We start from the raw sequence: 25,851 nt of genomic DNA on the forward strand, positions 1-25,851 counted from the left end.
CTGCACATCCACCAATGGGGACAGGCATGGGCACACTGGACAGTTGCCCAGGGCCTCACGCTTCTAGGGGCATTATGCTGCCCATATTGTTAATGAATATTGGCCGGTAGGGGGCCCCAGTGCATTGCTTTACCCAGGGCCTACAATGTTTTGTTAAGACGGCGCTGCTCATGGGTGCACTTCCATCGTCTCTCGAGACTAACGGATGCCAAATATATATATATATATATATATATATATATATATATATATATATATATATATATATATATATATATATATGTATGTATATGGTATCGCAGGTTTTAAAGTTAGCGATCGGCGATTATATAAATAAAGACTGACCTTCATGATGCTTTACGTATGTCTATTTTATATTGACTGTCGATGACAATTTAACATCAGTATTAACAAATATGGAGGGGGTCTTGATTTATCGGATTGCATCTTACTGTTCCAGATGAAAATCTGAAAACTTTATTTTCCTTTTAGAGCGTTTTAAAAAAATCTACCTTGGGTCTCGTATATTTTGTGTCAGTCACCACATCACCGGTTCCTCGTAAACTCTCGCTAATCAGCATAAAGGCCTATATTTCTACATTAGCCCTTGTTTCCGTTCCTTGTATTATAATTCCCAGTTGAATCTGAGTATTCTGTTTATTGTTTATTTTATATTATCGTGCAGTCATCTCTTGCCGCATAACCTGTTTAAACTGGTTATACAACGACTAATTTGTGATGATTGAACTTTGGACACATCACCAGAAGCACAATTAATTACAGTTCAAGGCCGAAGTTGCTTCATTGGAATTGTTACTTTAGCTTGCGGCTCTTAGATAGTAGCTGTTTAATCAGATGCCAATCACGTTCTATTGCAAGCCAACAAATAGACTGCAGTAGAACAGTGTTCACCATAGAACTGTAACTTGCCGGGACAAAGCGCTCACGAACCGAAACTGGGTAATAATTTGGAGAAGCTATACAAGGTTGACGAGTGAAACCGAAAAACGTGCTTTGGACGGCATTTTACAGACTTATAATAATTCAAGGTACATATTCAACGGGTTTGTCAAATAACATGTAAAGGTTTGAGAAATTCAGGTTAATAAACTGAATGTGGGTCAATAGAGCCAATAATTTAAGGACCATGTTATCTCCCTTTGACAATTGGCTTTGAACTTAATCGTGAAATTATAAAGCACCACTCATTTATTCGGTTGACATCAAGGTTAACGTTTGAGAAAATAAACAGTTTTGCACACTGGATGACATAGTAAACAATATATGTATTCTGACAAGTTTTATAACTTGCAGATGTAGCTGTATGTTGGTAGTAGGTAAAGTTGATCAAAGTCTTTGATTTATCAGTATTTGTACTAGAGATCCTATATCATCAATTGGTGTATTTCAGTATTCCAATATCAATAAATATAGATCTTTTCCATCTCTCTTTGCCTTATTGAGAATTCCTTTGACAGTTTGAATGGTTCTTTCTGCTAAACCATTAGACTGTGGATACTTGGGACTTGACATAGTGTGTTTGAATCCCCAGGATTTTGCAAACTGACCATCTTTTTTTGAGGAGAACTGTGGTCCATTATCACTCCTTCTAATGGTATTCCATGTCTTGCAAAAACTGACTTTGTGTGTGTGATTACTGTGCTTGCTCGTGTATTTTCTAACTTGGCAACTTTAAAATATCCAAAGAATAATCTACTATCAAGACATTGTTGTAACTACTCCATGTAAGTAAATCTGTTCCAGCCATTTCCCATGGTGCATTAGGCTGTGTAGACAACATTGGTTCTTTTTTATTTAACTTTCTTTATTCCTGGCAAGTAGAACAATTTGATACTGTGTCCGCAATTTGTGCATTCATGCCAGGCCAATACATAATGTCTCTTGCTCTTTGCTTTGTATTCTCAATGCCCATATGACTTTTGTGCAACTCTTTTAGCATTTTTTTCTGAAGAGCATCTGGTATTACAATCTTTTCTCCATTTAGAACTTATCCATCCATTTCTGAAAGTTCATCTCTGCAGTTCCAGAAATTTCAGATTTCAAAAGGTATGAGATATTTATAATTTGGCCATCCCTTTTTAATAATTTCTCGTAATTTGGTCATTTTATTATCACGTTTAATTTCATTCTTTATTGCTTCTAACTGTGTTTGCAGTCTGTATATTTGACATGATCATGTGCACATAGCACTCAATTTCACTATCCATGTTCATCTCATATATGTTCATCTGTCTGTATGCTCTCGACAATGTATCTGCTACAATAAACTCTTTTCCTGGAGAATAGGTTAAGTCAAAGCTGTACTTCTGCAGTCTTTAAAGCATTCTCTGAAGTCTAGGCTGTTTGGCAGATAGAGATTTCATGAGGATTGATTCCAGAGGTTTATGATCCGATTCATCTTGTACTTGACGACCATAAGTATATTGATTAAATCTTTCAAGACCAGTTCTTTCACAATCTGTGCATACCTTGTTTTCTGCATCTGTCAAAGACCTTGATGCAAATGCTATGGGTTTGCCTGACTGTGTCAACACTGCTCCTCATTTTGATGCATCACGACTAACCACGACAGGCTTCTTAAAAACATCAAAGTATTTCAACACAGGTTCTTTGCTTAGAATCTGTTTGATCTCTTCAAATGCATGTTTCTGTGCAGTTTCCCAAACAAATTTGGTTTCACTTTTCAAAAGTGCTCTGATTGGCTCTGTCACTGTAGATATATTTGGGATAAATTTCACTAGGTAGTTGACTGTACCCAGTAATCTTTATATTCCTTTCTTGTCCATCGGAGTGGGTATTTCTGTGATTGCTATTACTTTTTCTGGGTCAGGTTTAATACCTGATGATGTCAACATGTGTCCCATGTAGCACACTTATGTTAGTCCAAATTGTCATTTTTCCAAATTCAGTGTCAGATTTATTTCCTGGCATCTCTTTAAAACATTTTTCAGTTTTCCATCATGATCTTCATTTGAAGTTCCCCAAACAATTATGTCATCTTTTTCAGTCTCCATCCCTGGCAGGTCCTCATAACACTGTGCCATACATTTCTGGAACACTTCTTGAGCAGATTTAATACCAAAAGGCATTCTCAGGTAGCAATATCTACCAAATGGCGTGTTAAATGTTGTGGCTTTTCTCATCCAGGAGTATTTGCCAGTAACCATGATTGGCAATTAGTTTGGAGAAAACCTTAGCTCCAGCCATCCTTGTGGTTATATCTTCAGTTGTAGGAAGTTGATAATGCTCTCACTTGATAGTTTGATTTAAGTTTCTCGAATCTAGACAAACTCGTAGTTTTCCTGATTTAGGTTTTTCAACAACTTCTTATGAACTGACCCATTCTGTTCATCTACTTTACGTATTATATTTTTCTGTTCCATCTCTTCCAAAGTTGACTTAAGTGGTTCTTGTAAAGCTGTTAGAACCTTCCTTGGTGGATTGATGACAGGTTTCATACTTTTGTCAATTGTGATATGATATTTCTGTTTCAGGCATCCTAGACATTTGAACACACTGGGAAATTCTTTCATGATATGATTGTCCTTATTCCTGTGAACATTGCACACTACTTGTATTAAATGCTAAGATGCTTTGAACCCAAGAATAGGCAGTTGGTTTGTTTTTGTGATATAAAAATCAAGTTCTTGATTCATGCAGTTTAATTTGCATTTGCCTATGACAGTTAGTTTGTCACCCAAGTAGCTTGTGAGACAGTTCTTGGCTGGTTTTACTTCAATGTTGTCATGTTCATTTTTTCAAAAATGTGATTTGGAATGATGTTTACTTGCGAGCTGGTATCAATTTTAAATTTGACATCAGTACCATGAAGAGTCAGAGTGAGTTAGCATTCTTTGTCACTGATTTCATTGTTTGCCTTTGTCACTGTTCCTACAAAAGATGTTTCTTCCTCTTCACTTGAGTCTTCTTGCATACCATGCACCTGTTTTGTCTTGCAGCATTTCAGAAAATGATGCTGTTTTCGACACCTGTAGCAAGTTTTTCCATATGCTGGACACCTACCTTTTGTTTGTGATTTGCCACATTTACCACAGTTGAATAATCTGGAGCCTGATTTCATATATAACATTTCTGCTTTCTTTGTGCCATTTTCTTTTATTTTTTCTTCATTTTAACACCATGAACTTCTGATGCAGCTGTTTCATTTTGCATACTTTGAATCTGCTTTTTGGATTCTTCATCTGCTCTGCAGATAGCCAGTGCTTTTTATAATGTCAGTTGATCTCTCGTAAAGTCTTTCTTTTACTTTATCAGAATTAGCCCCACAAACAATTCTATCTCTAATCATTTCATCTTGTAGATTTTCAAATTTGCAGTTCTTTGCAATCAATTTAAGTTCAGTTACATATTGGTCAATGGTTTCATTCTTTTGGTGGATTCTTGTATTGAATCTGTGCCTTTCTGCTGTAATGTTCTGCTTTGGACTGCAATAGTCCTCAAACTTCTTTATAAGTGATGCAATTTTTTCAGCTTTATTGGCCGCAAACGTAAATACGTTGTAAATATCTCTACCATCAAGACCAGTCGTATATAGGAAAGCTCTGAATTTTTTTTTGTCTTCTTGATCTGCAAGTGCAACATCTAAGTAAAACTACATAGTCTGCTTCCACCTCCTCCAAGATTCTGCTAGATGGTGTGAATTAAAGTCCATTTTAGGTGGCTGATTGAGTTTTACCATGACGTCACAATTAACACATAAACTTGTGCATCCAAATTTTAGTATTGTTATGGAGATATACTTCTTAATGGTATAAAGCCAGCTTATTCCAAAAAAATTTCACTTCTGACACCATGTTATAATTTGCTTAATAACACAAAACATGGTTTTGTTTAACTACTTTAATGGCTAGGTTCAACTGACTCCAAACGGAGAATACCCACGCACACTAATTTCTCGCGTTAATGTTATCATAAGGCATATAGGATTACAACTTAGCCTGGAGCTGACCTTAGGTGACCTGTAACTGTCAGACCATTTATAGCAACAGAATGTTAATACTGTATATTACCACACAATAGAAATTGTATATTGCCATTTTTTTTAATAGAAATGTGTGTGTGTGCAAGCGTGTTTGTGCAGTTACGATTTTAATATAGCTTTAACAATTTTCAGTTATATCACTTATTTCTTTAAAATCTTAACAGAATTCTTCCTGAACAGAAAGTTGTATTGACAGGGTTTTCACTAAAACACTTTTATGATATCCATTTGGTCTTCAATGAAAGTGGTGCTGTATGGCTACAACACATAGCAGCCATCTTGAAAATCTTGTTACTGCTACTTCTCCTGAATGGAAAGACATATATATGAGGTTTTCAGAAAAAGAGTTCTTATGATGTCTTGTTGGTCCTAAGTGAAAATGGTGTCAATTTAATGTCTAACATGGCTGCTACAGTGGCCTTCATAAAAATCATGTTATAACTACTTCAGTCTTTAGAATAACTGATCATATCAGTATTCTTTCCATACTTGTTGCTTTTAGGGAATGCATGTGTTTGTGTTTGTGTGTAAGAGAAGGAGAGATGATTTGAATCAATTATTGATTTTTGTAATAAAAACGGCAATATTTTCAATCATGTTTTTGCAAAGGTAAATCTTCTTAGTAGAACATTCATGTACAAAACTTGAAAGGATTTTATGAAGAATATGAAGTGCTATGCCCAAAAAATATAATACATGTAACTATTATTTTTATAATTAGATCATGTATGAAAAATGCGTGTGTGTGATTTGGACCTTTTATGTAACTTTTTAAAAAAAATCAGTCATATCGCTATGATGTCTGCAGTGTGGCAGTTTATAGTGACGTCTAGCACTTGGGCACCATGCCAACCAGTCCTAACACTAACCTCTTAATGCTGAGCACCTAGCAAGGCAGCTGTTAGTACCATTTTTACAAACTTTGGTATGACTTGGCTGGGGTTTGAACCCATAACCTTCTGCATCTGAGGTGGACACTCCAACTGCTATTCCACCAGAGTGGTGTGAAAAATTAAAAGGTAGAAAAATTACATGAAATACAGTTCTGAAGTCAAACACAGTTATTAACATATTCAGAGCATTGTTATATGGGAAGTATACTGAAGTACTATACTTCATTTTTCACCTGAACCCAGAAAGTACTATTTCATAAAGGTTCTGATACTGTTAGGTCATAATGGTTCTAATACAGTTTTTCTACGAGGCATATGACTTTGTATATTGCATAAAATCTGTGCTGTGTACAAAGTCCTAACATCATCTTGAAACAAGACATCTTAGTGAACTGAAATATTAACTCCATTACACATGTGACATTTTTAAAATGTATCACTAAACGTAGCATAACATATAATGTTGGATGTTGGAGGAGGCAGTTTGAATTTTTGATCCAAAATAATTAATCTGTTTATGCTTTGGAAGGCTTGAGTTAAGAGTAGAAATGGAATATCTCAGTCTGTTAAGCGTAGGAGAAAGCTTTTGTTGCAGACGACTATATTGAAAGTCACACAGGTCATGTATGAGCATTTACTCAAATTGAATATAAGTTGTTGTTTTAAAATATATTACTAATTTTGCTTAAACACAGTATGTTCAGTCCTGATTATTGAACGATATGCACCTTAACTGTTATCAAGAAACTTTCATATGAAAATTATTGATCACTATGGGTGTGTGTGTGTGTTTTGGATTTTTAACATAGCTTTAACAAACTTTCAGTCATATCACTATGCTGTCTGCATTGAGGCAGTTTATAGTGATGTCCAGCACTGGGCATCATGCCACAGACATGTAGCATGATGTTCCACCCAGACACATTATCCTGACACCAGGCCGACCAGTCCTAATGCTGAACACCAAGCGAGGCAACTGTTAGTATTGATCACCATGGACTTTTACAGTGGTGGCCATGTACTAAACTGGGTCAAGACAAGAGCACATCGAGTCTAATTGTCACAATATAGGGTGGTACAAATTTGTTTAACAACATGCGTAGATTTCATTATGACATCACAGCACATGACATTCAGTCCAGATTGTACTGGATCACAGTTTTAGGTTTATATTGGCCAAAAATATCCTCGTACATTGATTTTGCCATACATAATTTTGCGGATGTGTGTAAATAATGACCCTACAAAGGAATAAGGATGCATGAGGATCCAAATAAAGTGAATAATTGCCATTTAAATCTATGTAGAATCAGATTCTAAAAAATTACACCCATTACTGAAAAAGTCGGTTTTTGATGCACACGTCACCTGTTTGATTTTTACTATAGTAGATTATATAATCATGGATTTGTTTAGTCTCAGAAACCAAATTATGTTAAATTCCCAACAGAAATATTTAAAAATCATGAAGAACTTCCTAAAATGAGCACTTTATTCCGAATATTTGAATTCCATATTGCTTTAATTTTTCCCTGAAATTGTGCGCTCAGACTGCATTACATATTATTCCAGAAAATATTCTAATAACTGTAGGCAACTTTATCTTTTTTGTTTTAAAAATTATGGAAAATTAAAATAATATTATATTATTTCAGATGCAGACTTTGATTCTTTTAAAACCTTTATCCGCCTCTCTTGCATTGACAAGGAATCTGTTGAATCTGAGGATGTCACAGACTGCTAGTTACAGCAAGGTTCTTTTTGACAAGGCATATGTCAATGGAAAATGGGTATCAGCAAGCAGTGGGAAAACATACAAAGGTTTGCTTGAATTCAATATGTAATTTGTTTCTTCAGTTTCAACAAGAACTAAGTCATAAGAAACAATTTGCAAACCCATATACATTTTCTTCTTCATTGTATATAAATATTAAAACTGTACAAGCTGATATTAAATAGTTTAAGTTTTAATGAGCAGATGTACAGGATTTGTACGCTCATTCAGAGATTTCATTTTCAAGATTGTATTATCTTCAGAGATAAAATACAGATGCAGACTGGTCTAATAAATACTTACTATATATATCCACTTATAAATCTTGTTCAACTACAAACTGCACAGACCCAGATCTCTATTCATATAATGCACCAACAGATAAGGGTCTATGTTGTGTGTAGTTGGACTTGACTAGTAAGCAACTATATATGGTATTTGAATTAAAACGCCATTTAAACCTTGAATTAACATTAAAACTTTCAAACATTGTTATTAGTTATAAATAATAGTAAAATGGCTTGTCAGAGTTGTATTGAAACATGCAAGTGAAAATAAAAGACCAACCTGTTGATGCTGGCTGGACACGATCTTGACAACAAAGATAGCAATATATACAAATAACAACACATGCCTTTTGGATTGACACATTCGTCAAGTCGTTCCCCCGTAACTCTCGCGGAGGTGGAATTGCTGTCATCACAAAGAACTCCCATGATCAAACATCTTAACCACACCACAACATTCAGTTTAGACCACTCATCATTTGAACTAGTCCAAACCACACTCACACTGGAGCAAAGGTCAGTCCATTTTTTCTGCCTATACCACCCTCCTCCTAGTAGAAAAAACAAGCTAACTGAATCTCTCTTTTTGGAGCAGTTTCCAGATCTCCTGGAGTATGGAAATTCAATAGGTGACGACCTGATTATTCTTGGAGATTTCAACTTTCACTTTGACTGTCCTGGAAACCCAAACACATCAAAACTCATAGATTCCATTAATGTTTTCAACCTCAAACAGTCATTTAACCAACCCACCCATAAACATGGTCACATTTTAGACTGGATTCTTCATAGACCTGATGATAACATTCTACGGTCCTTCCTGGTATCCCATGAACTTGCATCAGATAACCTCTGCATTATATGCCATCTTGATGTATCAGTTCCTAACCCTCCACCTTTATCTGCTACTAAAAGAAACCTCTGTATGATAAATATAACCAAGCTAATGCATGACATTCAAGAAAACCTAACAACTTGCAAACCTCCTACAGCAGAACAACTCGTTAACTGCCTGCGTTCATTGCTCGACAAACATGCCCCAGCTACCAAGTGCGGAGTATCAATTCAAAAGTATTCTCCATGGTAAACAGTGTTAGGGACCAGCTTCACACTGCTAAAAGAGACCGCTGTAAAGCTGAAAAGCTTTGGCTTTCCACCAGACCCACTATTCATAAGCAAATCTATGAAGCCGCTAAGAAGAATGTCACAAATATAGTCCATGCAGCGAAATCAGCCCACTACACTACTAAGATCATGGAAAGTTCCAGCTGCAAAGAGCTCTTCGAGATTACTAACAAGCTAATGTCAAGGAACAAATCAACACCACTTCCAACTACCTTCTCTCCAGTCAACCTTCTGGACATGTTTGCAGATTTCTTCTGTGACAAAGTACAAACCATTAGAGATAAGCTTGACACCACAATTTCAATTGACTAGTCATCATCATACAGTTGGGATACAGAATTTGAGCGGCAACCATTAGCAGCATTTGAACCTGTCTCTATGGATTTAGTACGTACAATCCTGATGAAAAGTGCACCAAAGTATTGTGAACTTTATCCAATTCCAACATCACTGCTGCTTGAGTGCTTAGATCCAGTATTGCCTTCACTAACTGATGTCATTAATACCTCTCTCTCATCCAGGGAATTCCCATCATTTTTCAAAACTGCCATTGTAAAGCCTCTGCTGAAGAAACCAACACTAGATCATAAAGATTTAAAGAACTACCGCCCAGTTTCTACTCTCTCATTCATATAAAAAGTCTTAGAAAAGGTTGTTTTATCCAAGCTTGTATCTCCTCTGAATTCAAACAGTCTTTTTAGTAATGTACAATCTGCATATCGCCCTTGCCACAGTACTGAAACCACTCTTCTAAAAGTAGTTAATGACATTCTCTCTGCTTTGGATAGTGGAAAGATTACAGTCCTCACCCTCCTTGATTTGTCTGCAGCATTTGACACAATAGACCATGATATATTACTTCACGGACTCCAGTATGTATTTGGCATTCATAATACAGCCTTACTGTGGTTCAAGTCCTACTTAGTCAACACAACACAAATTGTGTCTGCAAATGGAATACACTCCAGCCCAGTTGATCTATGTTGTGGTGTTCCACAGGGGTCTGTTGTTATACCTGTTCTCTTCATTCTATACACTCAGCCGCTCTCAAGTGTCATAGATCATCGTCCAGTGTCTCACCAATTGTACGCTGATGACACCCAAATATACAAATCTAGCCACCCAACTGAAGTTGATGCTACCATCCAAGGTGTAGAGAGGTGCATTTCTGATGTGAAATCATGGATGACATGTAACAAGCTGCATATGAATGATGATAAAACTGAGGCCATTCTGATTACAACACAAAGACTTTCTCATTCACATCCTTTACCTCAAACAATAAATATTAGCAACACCAACACCAACATTGAATTCACACAATCAGTACAAAACCTAGGTGTTACTCTGGACAGTACTCTCACATTGTATCAACATGTCATGAACATATGCAAGGCTGCATATCTTGAGCAGAGACACATCAGCTCCATTCGCAAATATCTTTCAGTTGATGCCAGACAGTTGTGTGTTCATTAGTACTTTCAAGACTGGACTATTGTAACTCAATTCTGTCTGGTTCATCTCAATATCTACTCCAGAAAGTTCAAAACACAGTTGCTTGGATCATACGTAGTGTACCATGATCAGAGCACACCTTCCCGTTGCTCTGTACCCTACACTAGCGATCCATTCGATCCAGAATCAAACACAAAATTTGTTCTCTGTGCTACGTTTCACTGACGGACTCTAGTCCAAAATATCTATCCGACCTCACCAGCAAGATACTTAACGCTCCTCTTCTGACAATTGTATACTGATTATTCCCACTATGAAAACAAAGCCATATGGACAGTGTTCTTTTGCATAGCAGGGCCCAGCAATGTGGAATGAATTGCCCACTGAACTTAGATACAAAGACACAGTGATCACATTCAAGAGTGCTCTCAGAACTCACTTATTTCTACTGCAAGAACAAACTTAAAGACTTAATAATGTTTCCTACCTTAAATATTTTCAGCATGTTTTTTATGTTTTCTAATTTCATAGTGTTTGTGTTTGTAATCATATCATGATATATGTTTTTTATCTTATAGGTGTTGTCTAATGTTGTAAAGTGCTTAGAGCTTCTAAAGATTAGGCACTATACAAAGTCCTCATTAGTATTATTACATGTATTATGTACCAAGAAAAGCCCTGGTTCCAGGACAGAGGATCAGATGCTTGTAATTGCTGACAATATAATAGGGACATACATTTTAAGAACACACATGGACATGTCAGAGAATAGGATCAGTTAATCAGTCAAATTCAGTAAAATGGACACAATTAAGATTTTGTGTCAACTGTGCTATTCAATAAATGCCAGCAATAAAATAAATGTGAAGAGCAATACAAATTTCATAATGTAGGCAGTTTGTAGTTTATAAGTTACATTTGTATATCAGTTATGTCTTGTATAAAATAGATTTGTTTACAGCATTGGTGTGATTACTGTTTGTGTCATCAGATCCACAATGGCTCCTGAAATCAGCCTCCAATAATTTTACTGAATATTGTATGCAACATGCAGATTTTTATTGACCCTAGAATTTTGTTTCAACTTGGCTTTTCCTTATGTTCTAATATTTTTTCTTCTATCTGTACTTATATAAATTCATAACTACAGCTGTTGCTTGCATAATGTCACATAACATTTAGGATAGCTTGCTGCTATTGGAAGAAAATACTCACAATAGGCTACAGCTGTTGGGTTAAACAGTTCAAGAGTCAGTGTCACAGTGACCAAATAAAGAATTTTTATGATAGAAACTTAAAGTGATATGGCCAAAATATTTAGTTCAGGTTTTCCGTTCTTTCAAGGCTTTATGCTCTGATTGAACAAGTATGCTACTAGTACAAAACTTTAAAAAATGTATAATTGCCATGTTTGTTAAATTGTTACTTTCACTTTTACTTTCACTCTCTGAGACATAGGTATGAAGTATATAATTATTTGTATGTGAGAAACCTTTAAAAGCACATGTGATCTCCACATTAGATAATATGCTGTTGTAAAGAGATTGGAATCCATTTGACTATTATTTTGCCAGGTGTGTACTTCTGATTTTTTGTCCAGGGAATATGTCAGGTTGCATTATTGATTTTTTTGTCCATGGAATACTTCTGGTTGCGTTATTGATATTTTGTCCATGGAATATGTCTGGTTGCATTATTGACTTTTTGTCCAGGGAATATGTCTGGTTGCATTATTGACTTTTTGTCCAGGGAATACATCTGGGTGAATTATTGATTTTTTGTCCAGGGAATATGTCAGGTTGCATTATTGATTTTTTGTCCAGGGAATATGTCAGATTGCATTATTGATTTTTGTTGTCCAGGGAATACATCTGGTTGCATTATTGATTTTTTTGTCCAGGGAATACGTCTTGTTGCATTACTGACTTTTTGTGCAGGGAATACGCCTGGTTGCATTATTGATTTTTTGTCCAGGGAATACGCCTGGTTGCATTATTGATTTTTTGTCCAGGGAATACGTCTGGTTGCATTGTTGACTTTTTGTCCAGGGAATACATCTGGTTGCATTATTGATTTTTTGTCCAAGGGAATATGTCAGGTTGCATTATTGATTTTTTGTCCAGGGAATATGTCAGGTTGCATTATTGATTTTTTGTCCAGGGAATATGTCAGATTGCATTATTGATTTTTGTTGTCCAGGGAATACATCTGGTTGCATTATTGTATTTTTGTCCAGGGAATACATCTGGGTGAATTATTGATTTTTTGTCCAGGGAATATGTCAGGTTGCATTATTGATTTTTTGTCCAGGGAATATGTCAGGTTGCATTATTGATATTTTGTCCAGGGAATACATCTGGGTGAATTATTGATTTTTTGTCCAGGGAATATGTCAGGTTGCATTATTGATTTTTTGTCCAGGGAATATGTCAGGTTGCATTATTGATTTTTTGTCCAGGGAATATGTCAGGTTGCATTATTGTATTTTTGTCCAGGGAATACATCTGGTTGCATTATTGACTTTTTGTCCGGGGAATACATCTGCTTGAATTATTGATTTTTTGTCCAGGGAATACGTCTGGTTGCATTATTGTATTTTTGTCCAGGGAATACGTCTGGTTGCATTATTGACTTTTTGTCCGGGGAATACATCTGCTTGAATTATTGATTTTTTGTCCAGGGAATATGTTTGGTTGCATTATTGATTTTTTGTCTAGGGAATATGTCAGGTTGCATTATTGATTTTTTTGTCCATGGAATACTTCTGGTTGCGTTATTGATATTTTGTCCATGGAATATGTCTGGTTGCATTATTGACTTTTTGTCCAGGGAATATGTCTGGTTGCATTATTGACTTTTTGTCCAGGGAATATGTCAGATTGCATTATTGATTTTTGTTGTCCAGGGAATACATCTGGTTGCATTATTGATTTTTTTGTCCAGGGAATACGCCTGGTTGCATTATTGATTTTTTGTCCAGGGAATACGCCTGGTTGCATTATTGATTTTTTGTCCAGGGAATACGTCTGGTTGCATTGTTGACTTTTTGTCCAGGGAATACATCTGGTTGCATTATTGATTTTTTGTCCAAGGGAATATGTCAGGTTGCATTATTGATTTTTTGTCCAGGGAATATGTCAGGTTGCATTATTGATTTTTTGTCCAGGGAATATGTCAGATTGCATTATTGATTTTTGTTGTCCAGGGAATACATCTGGTTGCATTATTGTATTTTTGTCCAGGGAATACATCTGGGTGAATTATTGATTTTTTGTCCAGGGAATATGTCAGGTTGCATTATTGATTTTTTGTCCAGGGAATATGTCAGGTTGCATTATTGATATTTTGTCCAGGGAATACATCTGGGTGAATTATTGATTTTTTGTCCAGGGAATATGTCAGGTTGCATTATTGATTTTTTGTCCAGGGAATATGTCAGGTTGCATTATTGATTTTTTGTCCAGGGAATATGTCAGGTTGCATTATTGTATTTTTGTCCAGGGAATACATCTGGTTGCATTATTGACTTTTTGTCCGGGGAATACATCTGCTTGAATTATTGATTTTTTGTCCAGGGAATACGTCTGGTTGCATTATTGTATTTTTGTCCAGGGAATACGTCTGGTTGCATTATTGACTTTTTGTCCGGGGAATACATCTGCTTGAATTATTGATTTTTTGTCCAGGGAATATGTCTGGTTGCATTATTGATTTTTTGTCTAGGGAATATGTCAGGTTGCATTATTGATTTTTTTGTCCATGGAATACTTCTGGTTGCGTTATTGATATTTTGTCCATGGAATATGTCTGGTTGCATTATTGACTTTTTGTCCAGGGAATATGTCTGGTTGCATTATTGACTTTTTGTCCAGGGAATACATCTGGGTGAATTATTGATTTTTTGTCCAGGGAATATGTCAGGTTGCATTATTGATTTTTTGTCCAGGGAATATGTCAGATTGCATTATTGATTTTTGTTGTCCAGGGAATACATCTGGTTGCATTATTGATTTTTTTGTCCAGGGAATACGTCTTGTTGCATTATTGACTTTTTGTGCAGGGAATACGCCTGGTTGCATTATTGATTTTTTGTCCAGGGAATACGCCTGGTTGCATTATTGATTTTTTGTCCAGGGAATACGTCTGGTTGCATTGTTGACTTTTTGTCCAGGGAATACATCTGGTTGCATTATTGATTTTTTGTCCAAGGGAATATGTCAGGTTGCATTATTGATTTTTTGTCCAGGGAATATGTCAGGTTGCATTATTGATTTTTTGTCCAGGGAATATGTCAGATTGCATTATTGATTTTTGTTGTCCAGGGAATACATCTGGTTGCATTATTGTATTTTTGTCCAGGGAATACATCTGGGTGAATTATTGATTTTTTGTCCAGGGAATATGTCAGGTTGCATTATTGATTTTTTGTCCAGGGAATATGTCAGGTTGCATTATTGATATTTTGTCCAGGGAATACATCTGGGTGAATTATTGATTTTTTGTCCAGGGAATATGTCAGGTTGCATTATTGATTTTTTGTCCAGGGAATATGTCAGGTTGCATTATTGATTTTTTGTCCAGGGAATATGTCAGGTTGCATTATTGTATTTTTGTCCAGGGAATACATCTGGTTGCATTATTGACTTTTTGTCCGGGGAATACATCTGCTTGAATTATTGATTTTTTGTCCAGGGAATACGTCTGGTTGCATTATTGTATTTTTGTCCAGGGAATACGTCTGGTTGCATTATTGACTTTTTGTCCGGGGAATACATCTGCTTGAATTATTGATTTTTTGTCCAGGGGATATGTCTGGTTGCATTATTGATTTTTTGTCCAGGGAATATGTCTGGTTGCATTATTGATTTTTTGTCTAGGGAATATGTCAGGTTGCATTATTGATTTTTTGTCCAGGGAATATGTCTGGTTGCATTATTGATTTTTTGTCTAGGGAATATGTCAGGTTGCATTATTGATTCTTTTGTCCAGGGAATATGTCTGGTTGCATTATTGATTTTTTACATCATGCACATATATGTGGCAATATCACAGTGATCCCATGGATGTTTTACTGAAATCATCAGATGTATTTGGCAAAGACAGATCTTTCAAACTGAATCCTGTCATAAAAGTGGTAGAAGACATACAGCAAATAAAACAGTCACAAGTTGAACAAGGTATGGTGTACACATCACATTCTCTAACAGTATTCTGGCATGAAGGTCTTTTAGATTTGTTCCTATGGACACAGATGCTATAGAATAACCTTTAAACGACTTTTCCCCCAAAACTGCTTAACATAATTTGACCAGATTTGACAGCATTCTGGCATAAGATGGCTTTCATTTTTTAAAATGATGAAAATCTACCTTTACATACAGTCACCATTACAAACACTGAAAAACTCAGCAGAATTTGACCATGCATCTTGGCAAGAATTCTTGTAAGTTTGTAAAAATAATGTTGTCCATCTACCATCAAATATGGCTGCTGCTTCTAAAAATAGAAACTTTAAATAAATTTTTCTGAAAAGTCACTTTACAATATTTGACAGAGAACATGGTTGTTTGAAATTATGCAGATTAGCCATCAAATATGGTGGCCATTACAAAAAATTTAAAACATTTATACAACTTCATGTTAAAAAAACTTGCTTTACCGAATTTGACCAACTGTAACAGAAACATTGAGCTTAGAGGTCTTTCAGTATTTGACAATGATGTTGGTGTGTAATAAAATATGGATGAAGGTATAACAACTAGAGAAACCTTGAAAGAGTTTTTTCTTGGCATGCAATCAACAGCAGTGGAAGAAATTTATATATAAAGCATCCTTCTGATTCAGATTTTTGACAATCTGCTCATGCATTTAGCTGTTAGTCCAATATCATCCAGCTGCACAGTAGGTGTGGGCAAAAACAAACATCCATAATCTTAAAAAAATTCACTGATTTCTTATAAAATGACTGTTTATGTCGCCCATGATTGTTTTTATATCAAACTCAAATTTGCTTACATTGATTATGTGATAAAATGTCTTTTGTAGTAATAAATCCCAGCAATGGTAAGGTGATTGCAAGTGTACCAGACATGGATGCTAAGGATACAACAGCCGCTATTCAGTCTGCTTACACTGCCTTCCAGACCTGGAAAAAGATCACAGCCAAGGTATGTGTTTTATAAAGGTCTTTGTAGTGTAGTAGTTGGGCCAAGTTGAGACTTACCCATAGCATCTGGAGGTTTAGTGTAAAAAAATATTCTTTATAAACCATGCTACTCTTGCTGTAGATCTGGCACTAAATGTACCACAGTGACCAGGTAAGATCATATGGATATCTGAAACTTTACATCACAGGTACAGAATGGAGGGTGACTGGCCATTCTATGGATTGTCAGGAATTTTTGTTGGTAAACTCAAACAGTTGCAACATTTATTGGGGGCCGCGAGTTGCCAAGTGGTCTAAAGCACTTTCCGTTACGGATACCTGCCATCTCACCTCTGTCTGCATGGGTTCGAGTCTCGGATTCTGCTAATGTGGGTATGTGAGAAAGCTTGCCAGTAGCTTCTCGTGGGTCGGTGGTTCTTTCTGGGGTTTTCCCAGGTTCTTCCTCCACCATTAATACTGGCCACCATGTATAGCCTATCTTGTGCTGAAAATGGCGTTAAACCCTGCAACAACAAAAACAGCAATATTTATAACATCAGTCACTTATTCCAGCCACAGACTAACACCTTACAAAACAATGAAGACAGAATCTGACTTAACCTGTGATAATTGGGTACATGTATTACACAGTGTAGTAGGGTGTAAATTGGTGGCAAAGTAAAAAATGGAAATATACTATACTCACTGAAGCCCATTCTAATTGCTTGTTGTATTGATTGAAAAGTTTGACAGCCATCAGAGGGTAAGCAGTTACATGCAGGTAAAGCCACGATTGTGATCAGCCAGTATCAATGCGTGTGAAGGATTACACAGTCTGACTGCTGACACTGTTGTGTGTATCTCTGCTTTATTTGACCCATCAATATGAACGGTGTTGCTTTGCTCTGAAGCAACACTGTCTTAAAGTAACTAAAAGTACAAACTGTTACATCAGTTTGGACAAGGAATAGGCCTCCACCTCATGTTTATAATAATAGTACAGCATCATTTTGGACAAGGTATAGGCCCACACCTCCTGACTGATAATAGTACAGCATCAGTTTAGACAAGGAATTGACCCCCACCTTATGTCTGTGGTAATAATACAGCATCTGTTTGGAATGGAATAGGCCCCCACCTTATGTCTGTGGTAATAATACAGCATCTGTTTGGAATGGAATAGGCTCCCACCTCATGTCTGTGATAATAGTACAGCATCAGTTTGGAATGGAGTAGGCCCCCACCTCATGTCTATGATAATAGTACAGCATCAGTTTGGAATGGAATAGGCTCCCACCTCATGTCTATGATAATAGTACAGCATCAGTTTCGAATGGAATAGGCCCCCACCTTATGTCTGTGATAATAGTACAGCATCAGTTTGGAATGGAGTAGGCCCCCACCTTATGTCTATGATAATAGTACAGCATCAGTTTGGAATGGAATAGTCTCACACCTCATGCCTGTGATAATAGTCCAGCATCAGTTTTAGGGTTCCAGACCTGTCAACTCTTACGATTTTGCCGTAGGTTTCATAAATTCATGGAACAGTGCAGGATATGTGATTTTTCAAAAGTCACATGTGGATCCAAAATTCATGCGTGTTCATCCGTGGACTGAATCACTCAGTGATTTTATTTTTGTTAAAACTGGATAATTAGTATGCTTTTGAACATTATACTCCCAGATAAAATAAATTTGTAGCAAAATCTGTATACTTTGTGTGATCAAATAAAGATAAATGTTCAGGTCTGTTTGGGCCATAGACTAAGGTCTGTTCATTATAGAATTTAGTTCTGCTCTTGCAAAAAATAATGCAAAGCCTGTTTTATTGAACAATTCAAGGGACATATAAAATTTGTTAAATCACATGTTTGGTATTAATATAAAAATATATAGATTATGCAGTAATATTGACCTAAATTTAAAGATTTTTGCAACAGTGCATGTGTGTGTTGTAGATTTTTAACATAGCTTTAACAGTTTTTCAGTCATATCACTATGATGTTTGCAGTATGACAGACTATCGTGATGCCTAGCACTGGGGCATCATGCCACAGACATTTAGCATGATGTCCTACCCAGTTACGTTATCCTGACACCAGGCACTAACCTGTTAATGCTGAGTGCCTAGTGAGGCAGCTGTTAGTACGATTTTTGTAAGTTTTTTGTATGATTTGGCCAGGGTGCGACCCCGCGACCTCCTGCATCCAAGGTGGATGCTCTAGGCACAAGGCCAGCAAAGTTGTGTTTTCTGCAACAGAAAATCTCTTAAGTTTGCTCTAAACGGTTTCCAGAGTAATGATGTCAATTCTGAATTTTAAATTTTTTATAATTATATAAAAATACCATTTTTGACATTCTCACTCTACTACAATCATGAAACAAAGATCACTCCCTCACTATAAGATCTTTGATTATAACACATGCAAGTATGGTTGTGGATCCCAGTTGATTAATAAACTTATATGTACATGTATCAATATGTACATGTATCATATTAGTATTATCATTATTTGGTGGTTTTACTCTATGTGGTATGCACTTTGTTTGCTGTGTACAGCATTATAATTATGGATTATTTTATAATATACTACGTTATAAGGTTGTATACTCAGTGGCTTCTATTGACAGTATTTATAATGAGGGAACACTGTATACTATTTCAAATTTTGTTTATTTCAGGAGAGAAGTGCCATCATGAAGAAGTGGTATGCAATAATGGTTGAAAACAAAAGTGACTTGGCCCATTTGTTAACACTGGAAAATGTAAGAATTTCATGGATAACTCAGAATGTGTAATTACTTTTACTTCAGTTCTCTCATGAGCCCATGTTTGATGATAATGTCCATTTGAAACTCTAAAATTTAGGCAGGTTTAATTTTGTTTAAGAAACTTTGTACTGTTTCTATTAACAACTCCATCCTCTTTTGTAATTTACAAGTTAACATCTGCAACTGCCATTTGAGAAGTACATTATTAAGGGATTGAGATATGACATTTCTTATTTGAAACTTTACAATCATAATATTAGGTTTTATATACAATCTGATCAATTATGTGGATTATGTCTCAATAACTGACTTAATTTACTGACTTAAAAACTGGCTTGACAACCTATATCTTCAATCTTAGATACATTCGTAGACCTGCTAGTCCTTACAGTTTTACATTAAGACTGTTTTGGAAATGACTATTAAATTATAGACTTGTAGAACAATAACAAAAATTGCAAAAATTCAGTCAATGCTGTCAGATTTGGTTATTGGGTTCTTCAAAATGATTTCATAAAAGACTCAATGTATTTCGTTAGGAATCAAACTTAATTGATGGGAGGTACCTTAGATAATTGTTTCAACCCATGTTTTTCATGCAAAACACCTTTTGTGATGAGGATTTTGCTTCTACATATATATAGCATCATATGGAAACAAAAATACCTTGAATGCAATATAGAAGTCCAAATGGTTGACACGGAATATTAAGACCCTTGGCAACATCATGTTAATGAGTATTGTCCAGAGATGATTACTGCTGCCACATGCATTTATTTTAAAAACAGCAACATATGATTGATGGATCTAGACTGAAGTAATTGAACTCCATGAATTTTGGTTTCTGAAACTGAACTGAGGTCATTAAGACACAAGAGTACTTTATAAACTTTTTAGTTGAACAAAATGTTGCCTTCACTGAATTAGACCACATTCTTAAACATTTAAAAGACCTATTTCCAGGGTGAGAATAGGAGCGCATGATATTTCATTACATCTTACTAAAAACTGGTATGACCTACTAAAACTTTTCAACTGCCTTACCAATGTTTTTCAGGGCTTTGCATATCTGTGTTCCATTTCCACTGTCATGAAAATTGGTATGTGGATGCATCTTTAGATGGAGTAACTTGGCCATACCAGATTAGATGACTTTTACCAATTTTTCATGCTTAAATAACTTTTGTATTTTCAGCTGTTTGTTTATTATGCCTATGATTTTGGACCAAATTTCATCTACACTTATGAAAACTGATGCATGCATGCATTTTAGAGACCAGTAATTCAGCCATCCATTCAGTATGCCTGTAATTTCTTCAGCCTATTTCGTCTACACTCAGATTTGTATGTGGGTGTATCTCATTCATAGTAGCACAGCCATACCAAAGCTAGGTCACTGTGACCTAATTTTCACACAGATGTCTTTTATTACACCCTCAGATTTTTCTTATTTCATTTCGCATGCACTCATGAAAATGAGCATGTGAATGCATGTTAAGTGTTTAATGCATCTTAAAGTGTGAATTCAAAAGTGTGTAATGAACCGAATCACAAGTGACTTTGGAGGCTGAATTAAGAGGTGGCAAAACCTTTCAGCCATTTGCATGTTACACATTTTCAGCCATTTGTTTGTTACACCCATATCTCAGATCATCTTGCTGCATTCATAAAAGTTGGCATATAAATGATTCTCAGAGTGAGTAACTAAAGAATACCAAAAAAATTTACTTTGATCTTGTTTTCACATTTTAGTGACTTCAGTACTTTCAGCTATTCATTCATTACGACATATTTTAGACCCTATTTCACCTATACTTGTAATAATTGCTTTCAGGATGCATCTCAAGAAGAGTAACTCAACCTTACTAAAACTAGGTCACTGTAAACAAATTTTCATACTTTAATGACTTATGCATTTTCAGCTATTAATTCATTACACTCTAGATATCTTGTACTTTATTATACATACCATAAATACTCGCGTATAAGCCCGTTCATGTATCAGCCGACCCCCCAAACTGAACAGGTATAAACACTAAAAAGTGCATGACCTGCATATAAACTGACCTAAAACATTTCAAGATGCACAAGGTAAGTTCTAAATGCATTTATTTAGGCAAAGTTATATTTTAAAATAATTACATGTATACTTATGTTGAGGTTAGCGTGCATGATTATTAAAAAGAAATGGTATAAACTTGTTTGAAAAGTAATTTATTTAACTTTTTGTTTCTTATTGTTTCTGCCTAATATAGATTTGTGTATAATTTGATCAAACGATGGCAAGAATTTAGCATTCGCGAGTTGCTGTAACACCACCTCTCAATTTTGACTCGATTATTGTTTGTTTATGCATTATTGTATTGGAAATTATGTGTCAGTGCACCGGTAATTACGTTTTTACTTTGCTTTGAAATTGTAAATACCTAACTCATTCAGATTGTAATCCCAGTATGACAGCACAATGAACAAAAACAATACTGTTCGATGCTAATACCGTAAAAGCTGAGTTGTAGTTCACTTTGATGTAAGTGACCATACCTGTCAACTTTCATGCCAGAGGAAGAAAAAAACTCCAGATTTTTGGGGTCGCTCCACACCTACCGCCTGATTACATAATATCTTCTAATTTTTGCTGAGAACTCCCAATTATTACATTATGTCTTCGATTTTCATTTCTTCTAAACAAGAAAAGTCACACATGTTCTGTTATATCACCTGTGAATTATTGTTGTGACAAAATAATTACTTTTCTATAAAGAATTCGCTTCTTCACTAAATATAATGTTAAGTTTAAACATTATTCGCGCAAATTAATGATTTTCTTTTACCTCTACAATAATACAAATATAAAAATATAAACCAGAACAAAAAAGTAAACCACAACAATAAAATTGTCCACAATTAATTTCGATCCCAAGAATGATCACTATGAATGCTGTAAATTCATATCCTATAGTGCCATTCCCACGAAAGAAACTTAAACGAGTGAACACGTGCATTTTTATACCGTATATACCAATGATAATTACCATCGTTACAATTATGAAAGAAGGAATGAAAATACATACCATGCAGCAAATGTGTCTTCAAAAAACTAATTCAGAATGCATGTTTTATAATAATCATTACTAAATGCTTTATGAGTTTACAATAAAGGAGTATGGCCAGATATACAAAGAGGGGAAAGTAGTTGCCACATGTACGATACCTTGAGGCTAGCTATTTTGGTATGCCTTTGCCCCTCTTTTACAAAACTATGGTAATCATGCTAATATTAAGGGAAAAAAAGGCAACTACACATGAATGTACTTGTATAGTTACCGGTCAAAATTTTCTTATCACAAGCCAGTTTCAGGGTTTTAATGATTAACTGGCCTGAATTTCTGTTGCAAAACTTAAGAAATTCGCCGACTATCAACATAGGAGACGCCGAAACAAGGAGTTTTAGTGTGAAAAGTTATGATGTTTGTTCAGCTAAAACACAAACTAAAATTGATTGATGATGATCTTTGTTGAACTATATGAGAATTATGATGGTTACGTGCCTTGTACAATTAAACAGACGTACCTTTTTAAAAATATTACCTCAATTTGTAAGATCGCTTATATCATTGAAAATGAGTAACTCGTGAGCGCGTGATTTAACGCAAATAAAACAGCTATTAAGGACTAGCTAAAATGTTAGCTGGAAGAATGCAATTTGGTTGAAACAATGAATAAAGCAAAATCTGCATTTAATATGTTTGGGAATAAATACGGATTTAAGTGATGCTATGCACGCTTTGCACTGTATAAGTACTGTTCATTATAGTTCAGCATGGTCTCCCTGGTAAACTCAACCGGCCAGCGAATTATGAAGTCTGTATTTACCTTTAATTAACTTCATGTTGGAGAAATCAGAAAATATGCACATGCAAAATAACAACAAAATCAATCATAGTACTGTGTAACAGTTTAATAATCGTCGGGTCACCGAAAGTTAATGGTTTTTTTACATGCCCAAGTCTTAGGACACGGAAAAAGTTATTTTACAGCCATTAAGTAGTCAACAAAAAACCTAAATATTGTAAAGTTTAGACATTGGCCTGTGGATAAGCCACCCCCCTTCTTCCAGGCCTTTATTTTTTACTAAATTATTTGGCTTATACACGAGTATATACGGTACCCAAAAATTTGTACATGGATGCACCTCAAGGAGTGCTACTCAAGCAAAGTTTCCTTGAGTCAAAAATACTTAAATCAAGTTTGTATTATAGTTAATTATAACACATTAGTTGCCAAAAACAGAGTGCCATTATGTTATGTATGTTATCATGCAAGATTGAAACAAATCAGCCAAATGAAGAAAATATTGCATGTAATGTAAAACTGTCTTTCATTGGTAACATAATTGACATTTTGAATCCAAAATCAATGGGGGAGTCTTCTCTGCCTCAGATGCAAGCCAGCCATAGAATTTGGTAAAAGGCACCGAATATACAGTTACTGTATTTGTCATTTTCAGTAATCTTGAACTTTGGCCTACTGATAGGTGCCTTTTTGTCTCAAATGTAAGCCAGCCTCAGACTTTAATATATTTTTTAAGTTTCAGTAGCCTTGAATTTTGACCTGTTGATCCCAAAGTTGATAGGTGCCTTTCATGTCAGTATTTGTTGCACAGGACTTGAGTTATTTTGTGGGGACGCTCTGATTTTGACCTTGACCTTTTAACCTCAAAATCATTAGGCATCTTGCTTGAAATGTAAGCCATCCGCAAAGTTTACTCAAGGCATGTGGTACAGAACTTTGTAGTTTGGTGGAAATAATGTTTCCATCTTTCATCCCCAGGTATCCTGAGACATGGACCATTTGAAGTCAGAATTGAGAGGTTTTCTTTCTTGCCCCAGATGCTAGCTACTTATTAAGTTTGATAATGATAGATGGTTTAAAACTAGTTATTGTGCAGAAGTATAATGTGGAACAGACAGCTGGATGAATTACATAACCTGATATGCTCTGAATTTTAGTTGGCATATATAAATTAGTCTAAAAATAATAGAGGGAAAAAAATTGCCTAATTGCATTTCAGTTATCAGCAGTGGTTGTATAAATTTCAGACCACTACAAATTTCTCTACTGTCCAGTCATATCTGAATAATAATTACTTGCTAATACACTAACACAAACTTGTGAAACAGTATATACATACACAAAAGATATCCCTTATGTACATATAGACCAGGTACGACTCTCCTTCAATAACTCACGCACAACGGGGTCCACAAACAGACTGCACTATAAGTGAGGTGCAAGTTACAGAGGGACCTCCAAAAATTGAAAAAAATCATTTTGACATTGAGAAAACCATGGAGCAGCATTAGGGAACTGGGCTGTTTATTGACTGAATCATCATTTTACAATAAGGTTGATAATAATTTTTAATAATGTGCTTTTTCTAATGAAGTTTTTCGTTATTCTGTTTAAATAACATTTATTTTCAAAATGTCTAACATACGAAAGATCGTTCCGACTGGTTTCAACATCCATCACATGTACACAAAAAAATCTCTGTATTACTTAACTGCCTTTTGTTTTCTTGATGAGTCTGGTTCCCATATTGGTATTTAATAGTATCTTGCCAAATTGGTAGTCCACAATTTGGGAACTAGACTAACTGTTGATACACCATCAAACAAGTTTCCTTTTTCTTTCTTCAAAAACACGCGGCATTTATTTCGTGACATGTCTACATCGAAACTCAATTTTTTGTTGTTCATTTAGAACAGTATTAATGTTGTGATTTCATTGGAAGTAATAATGAAATTTCTTATCATCCCTGAGGATATCTCTAAATGCCAGTTCAAGAATTCTCTGAAACTCACTTGCCCACAATGGTCCGTATTTGTGAAATCAAGCTCTTTATTTTACGAAGTATTCATTTCGCTTTCACTTGGTTGCCTTGTTATCTTTGATTACAGTTATGAAAGAGTCGGTTAATTTAAGGTAGTTTCTGTCACATACACAATGACATTTATTACAGTGTTTGATTGATCAAATGAAGTGAGTTCACCCGACATATGACCGAGGCCACTAGATTTTAAGTTAGTCTGATTTTTGTGCCTTTTAACTTTTCTTTTATTCCACCTCCTTTTTTTAAATTCAAAAGACATAATTAACATGATAATACAAAGGAGGCCAGCATTTAATTCAGTGCAACAATACAATAAATACTTCCGGAAGTCAGTTATCAAAACGTGGTCGGCACTTAATTAGGTTCTCAGAGAAATGCTCACAGACATAGCTGTTATGGTAGATTGACACATTTTACATTTAATTACAAGAGCACCCATTGCATTTATGATGATTATGCTTAAAATGAGAACTAAAAGATA

General features: G+C 35.3%; 1 protein-coding gene across 2 annotated transcripts in view; it reads left to right on the forward strand.

Annotated features, from left to right (window-relative positions):
- The first annotated feature begins 584 nt into the window (after window positions 1-584).
- Window positions 585-25,851, forward strand: part of LOC149787876 (succinate-semialdehyde dehydrogenase, mitochondrial-like) — a 75,839-nt gene continuing 50,572 nt past the window's right edge. Inside the window, exons 1-4 of one of the 2 annotated variants that reach the window (XM_089974114.1) lie at window positions 585-1,049; window positions 7,572-7,737; window positions 16,603-16,724; window positions 19,388-19,471. In XM_089974114.1, coding sequence (XP_089830240.1) covers window positions 7,572-7,737; window positions 16,603-16,724; window positions 19,388-19,471 — 372 coding nt within the window. In that variant the 5' untranslated portion in view covers window positions 585-1,049. The remainder of the gene's footprint in view (window positions 1,050-7,571; window positions 7,738-16,602; window positions 16,725-19,387; window positions 19,472-25,851) is intronic. The other variant, XM_089974113.1, reaches the window with a different exon arrangement.

This window comes from Sinohyriopsis cumingii, chromosome 11 (assembly GCF_028554795.1).
Source record: "Sinohyriopsis cumingii isolate HCF-2022 chromosome 11, ASM2855479v2, whole genome shotgun sequence".
Lineage (NCBI taxonomy): Eukaryota > Metazoa > Mollusca > Bivalvia > Unionida > Unionidae > Sinohyriopsis > Sinohyriopsis cumingii.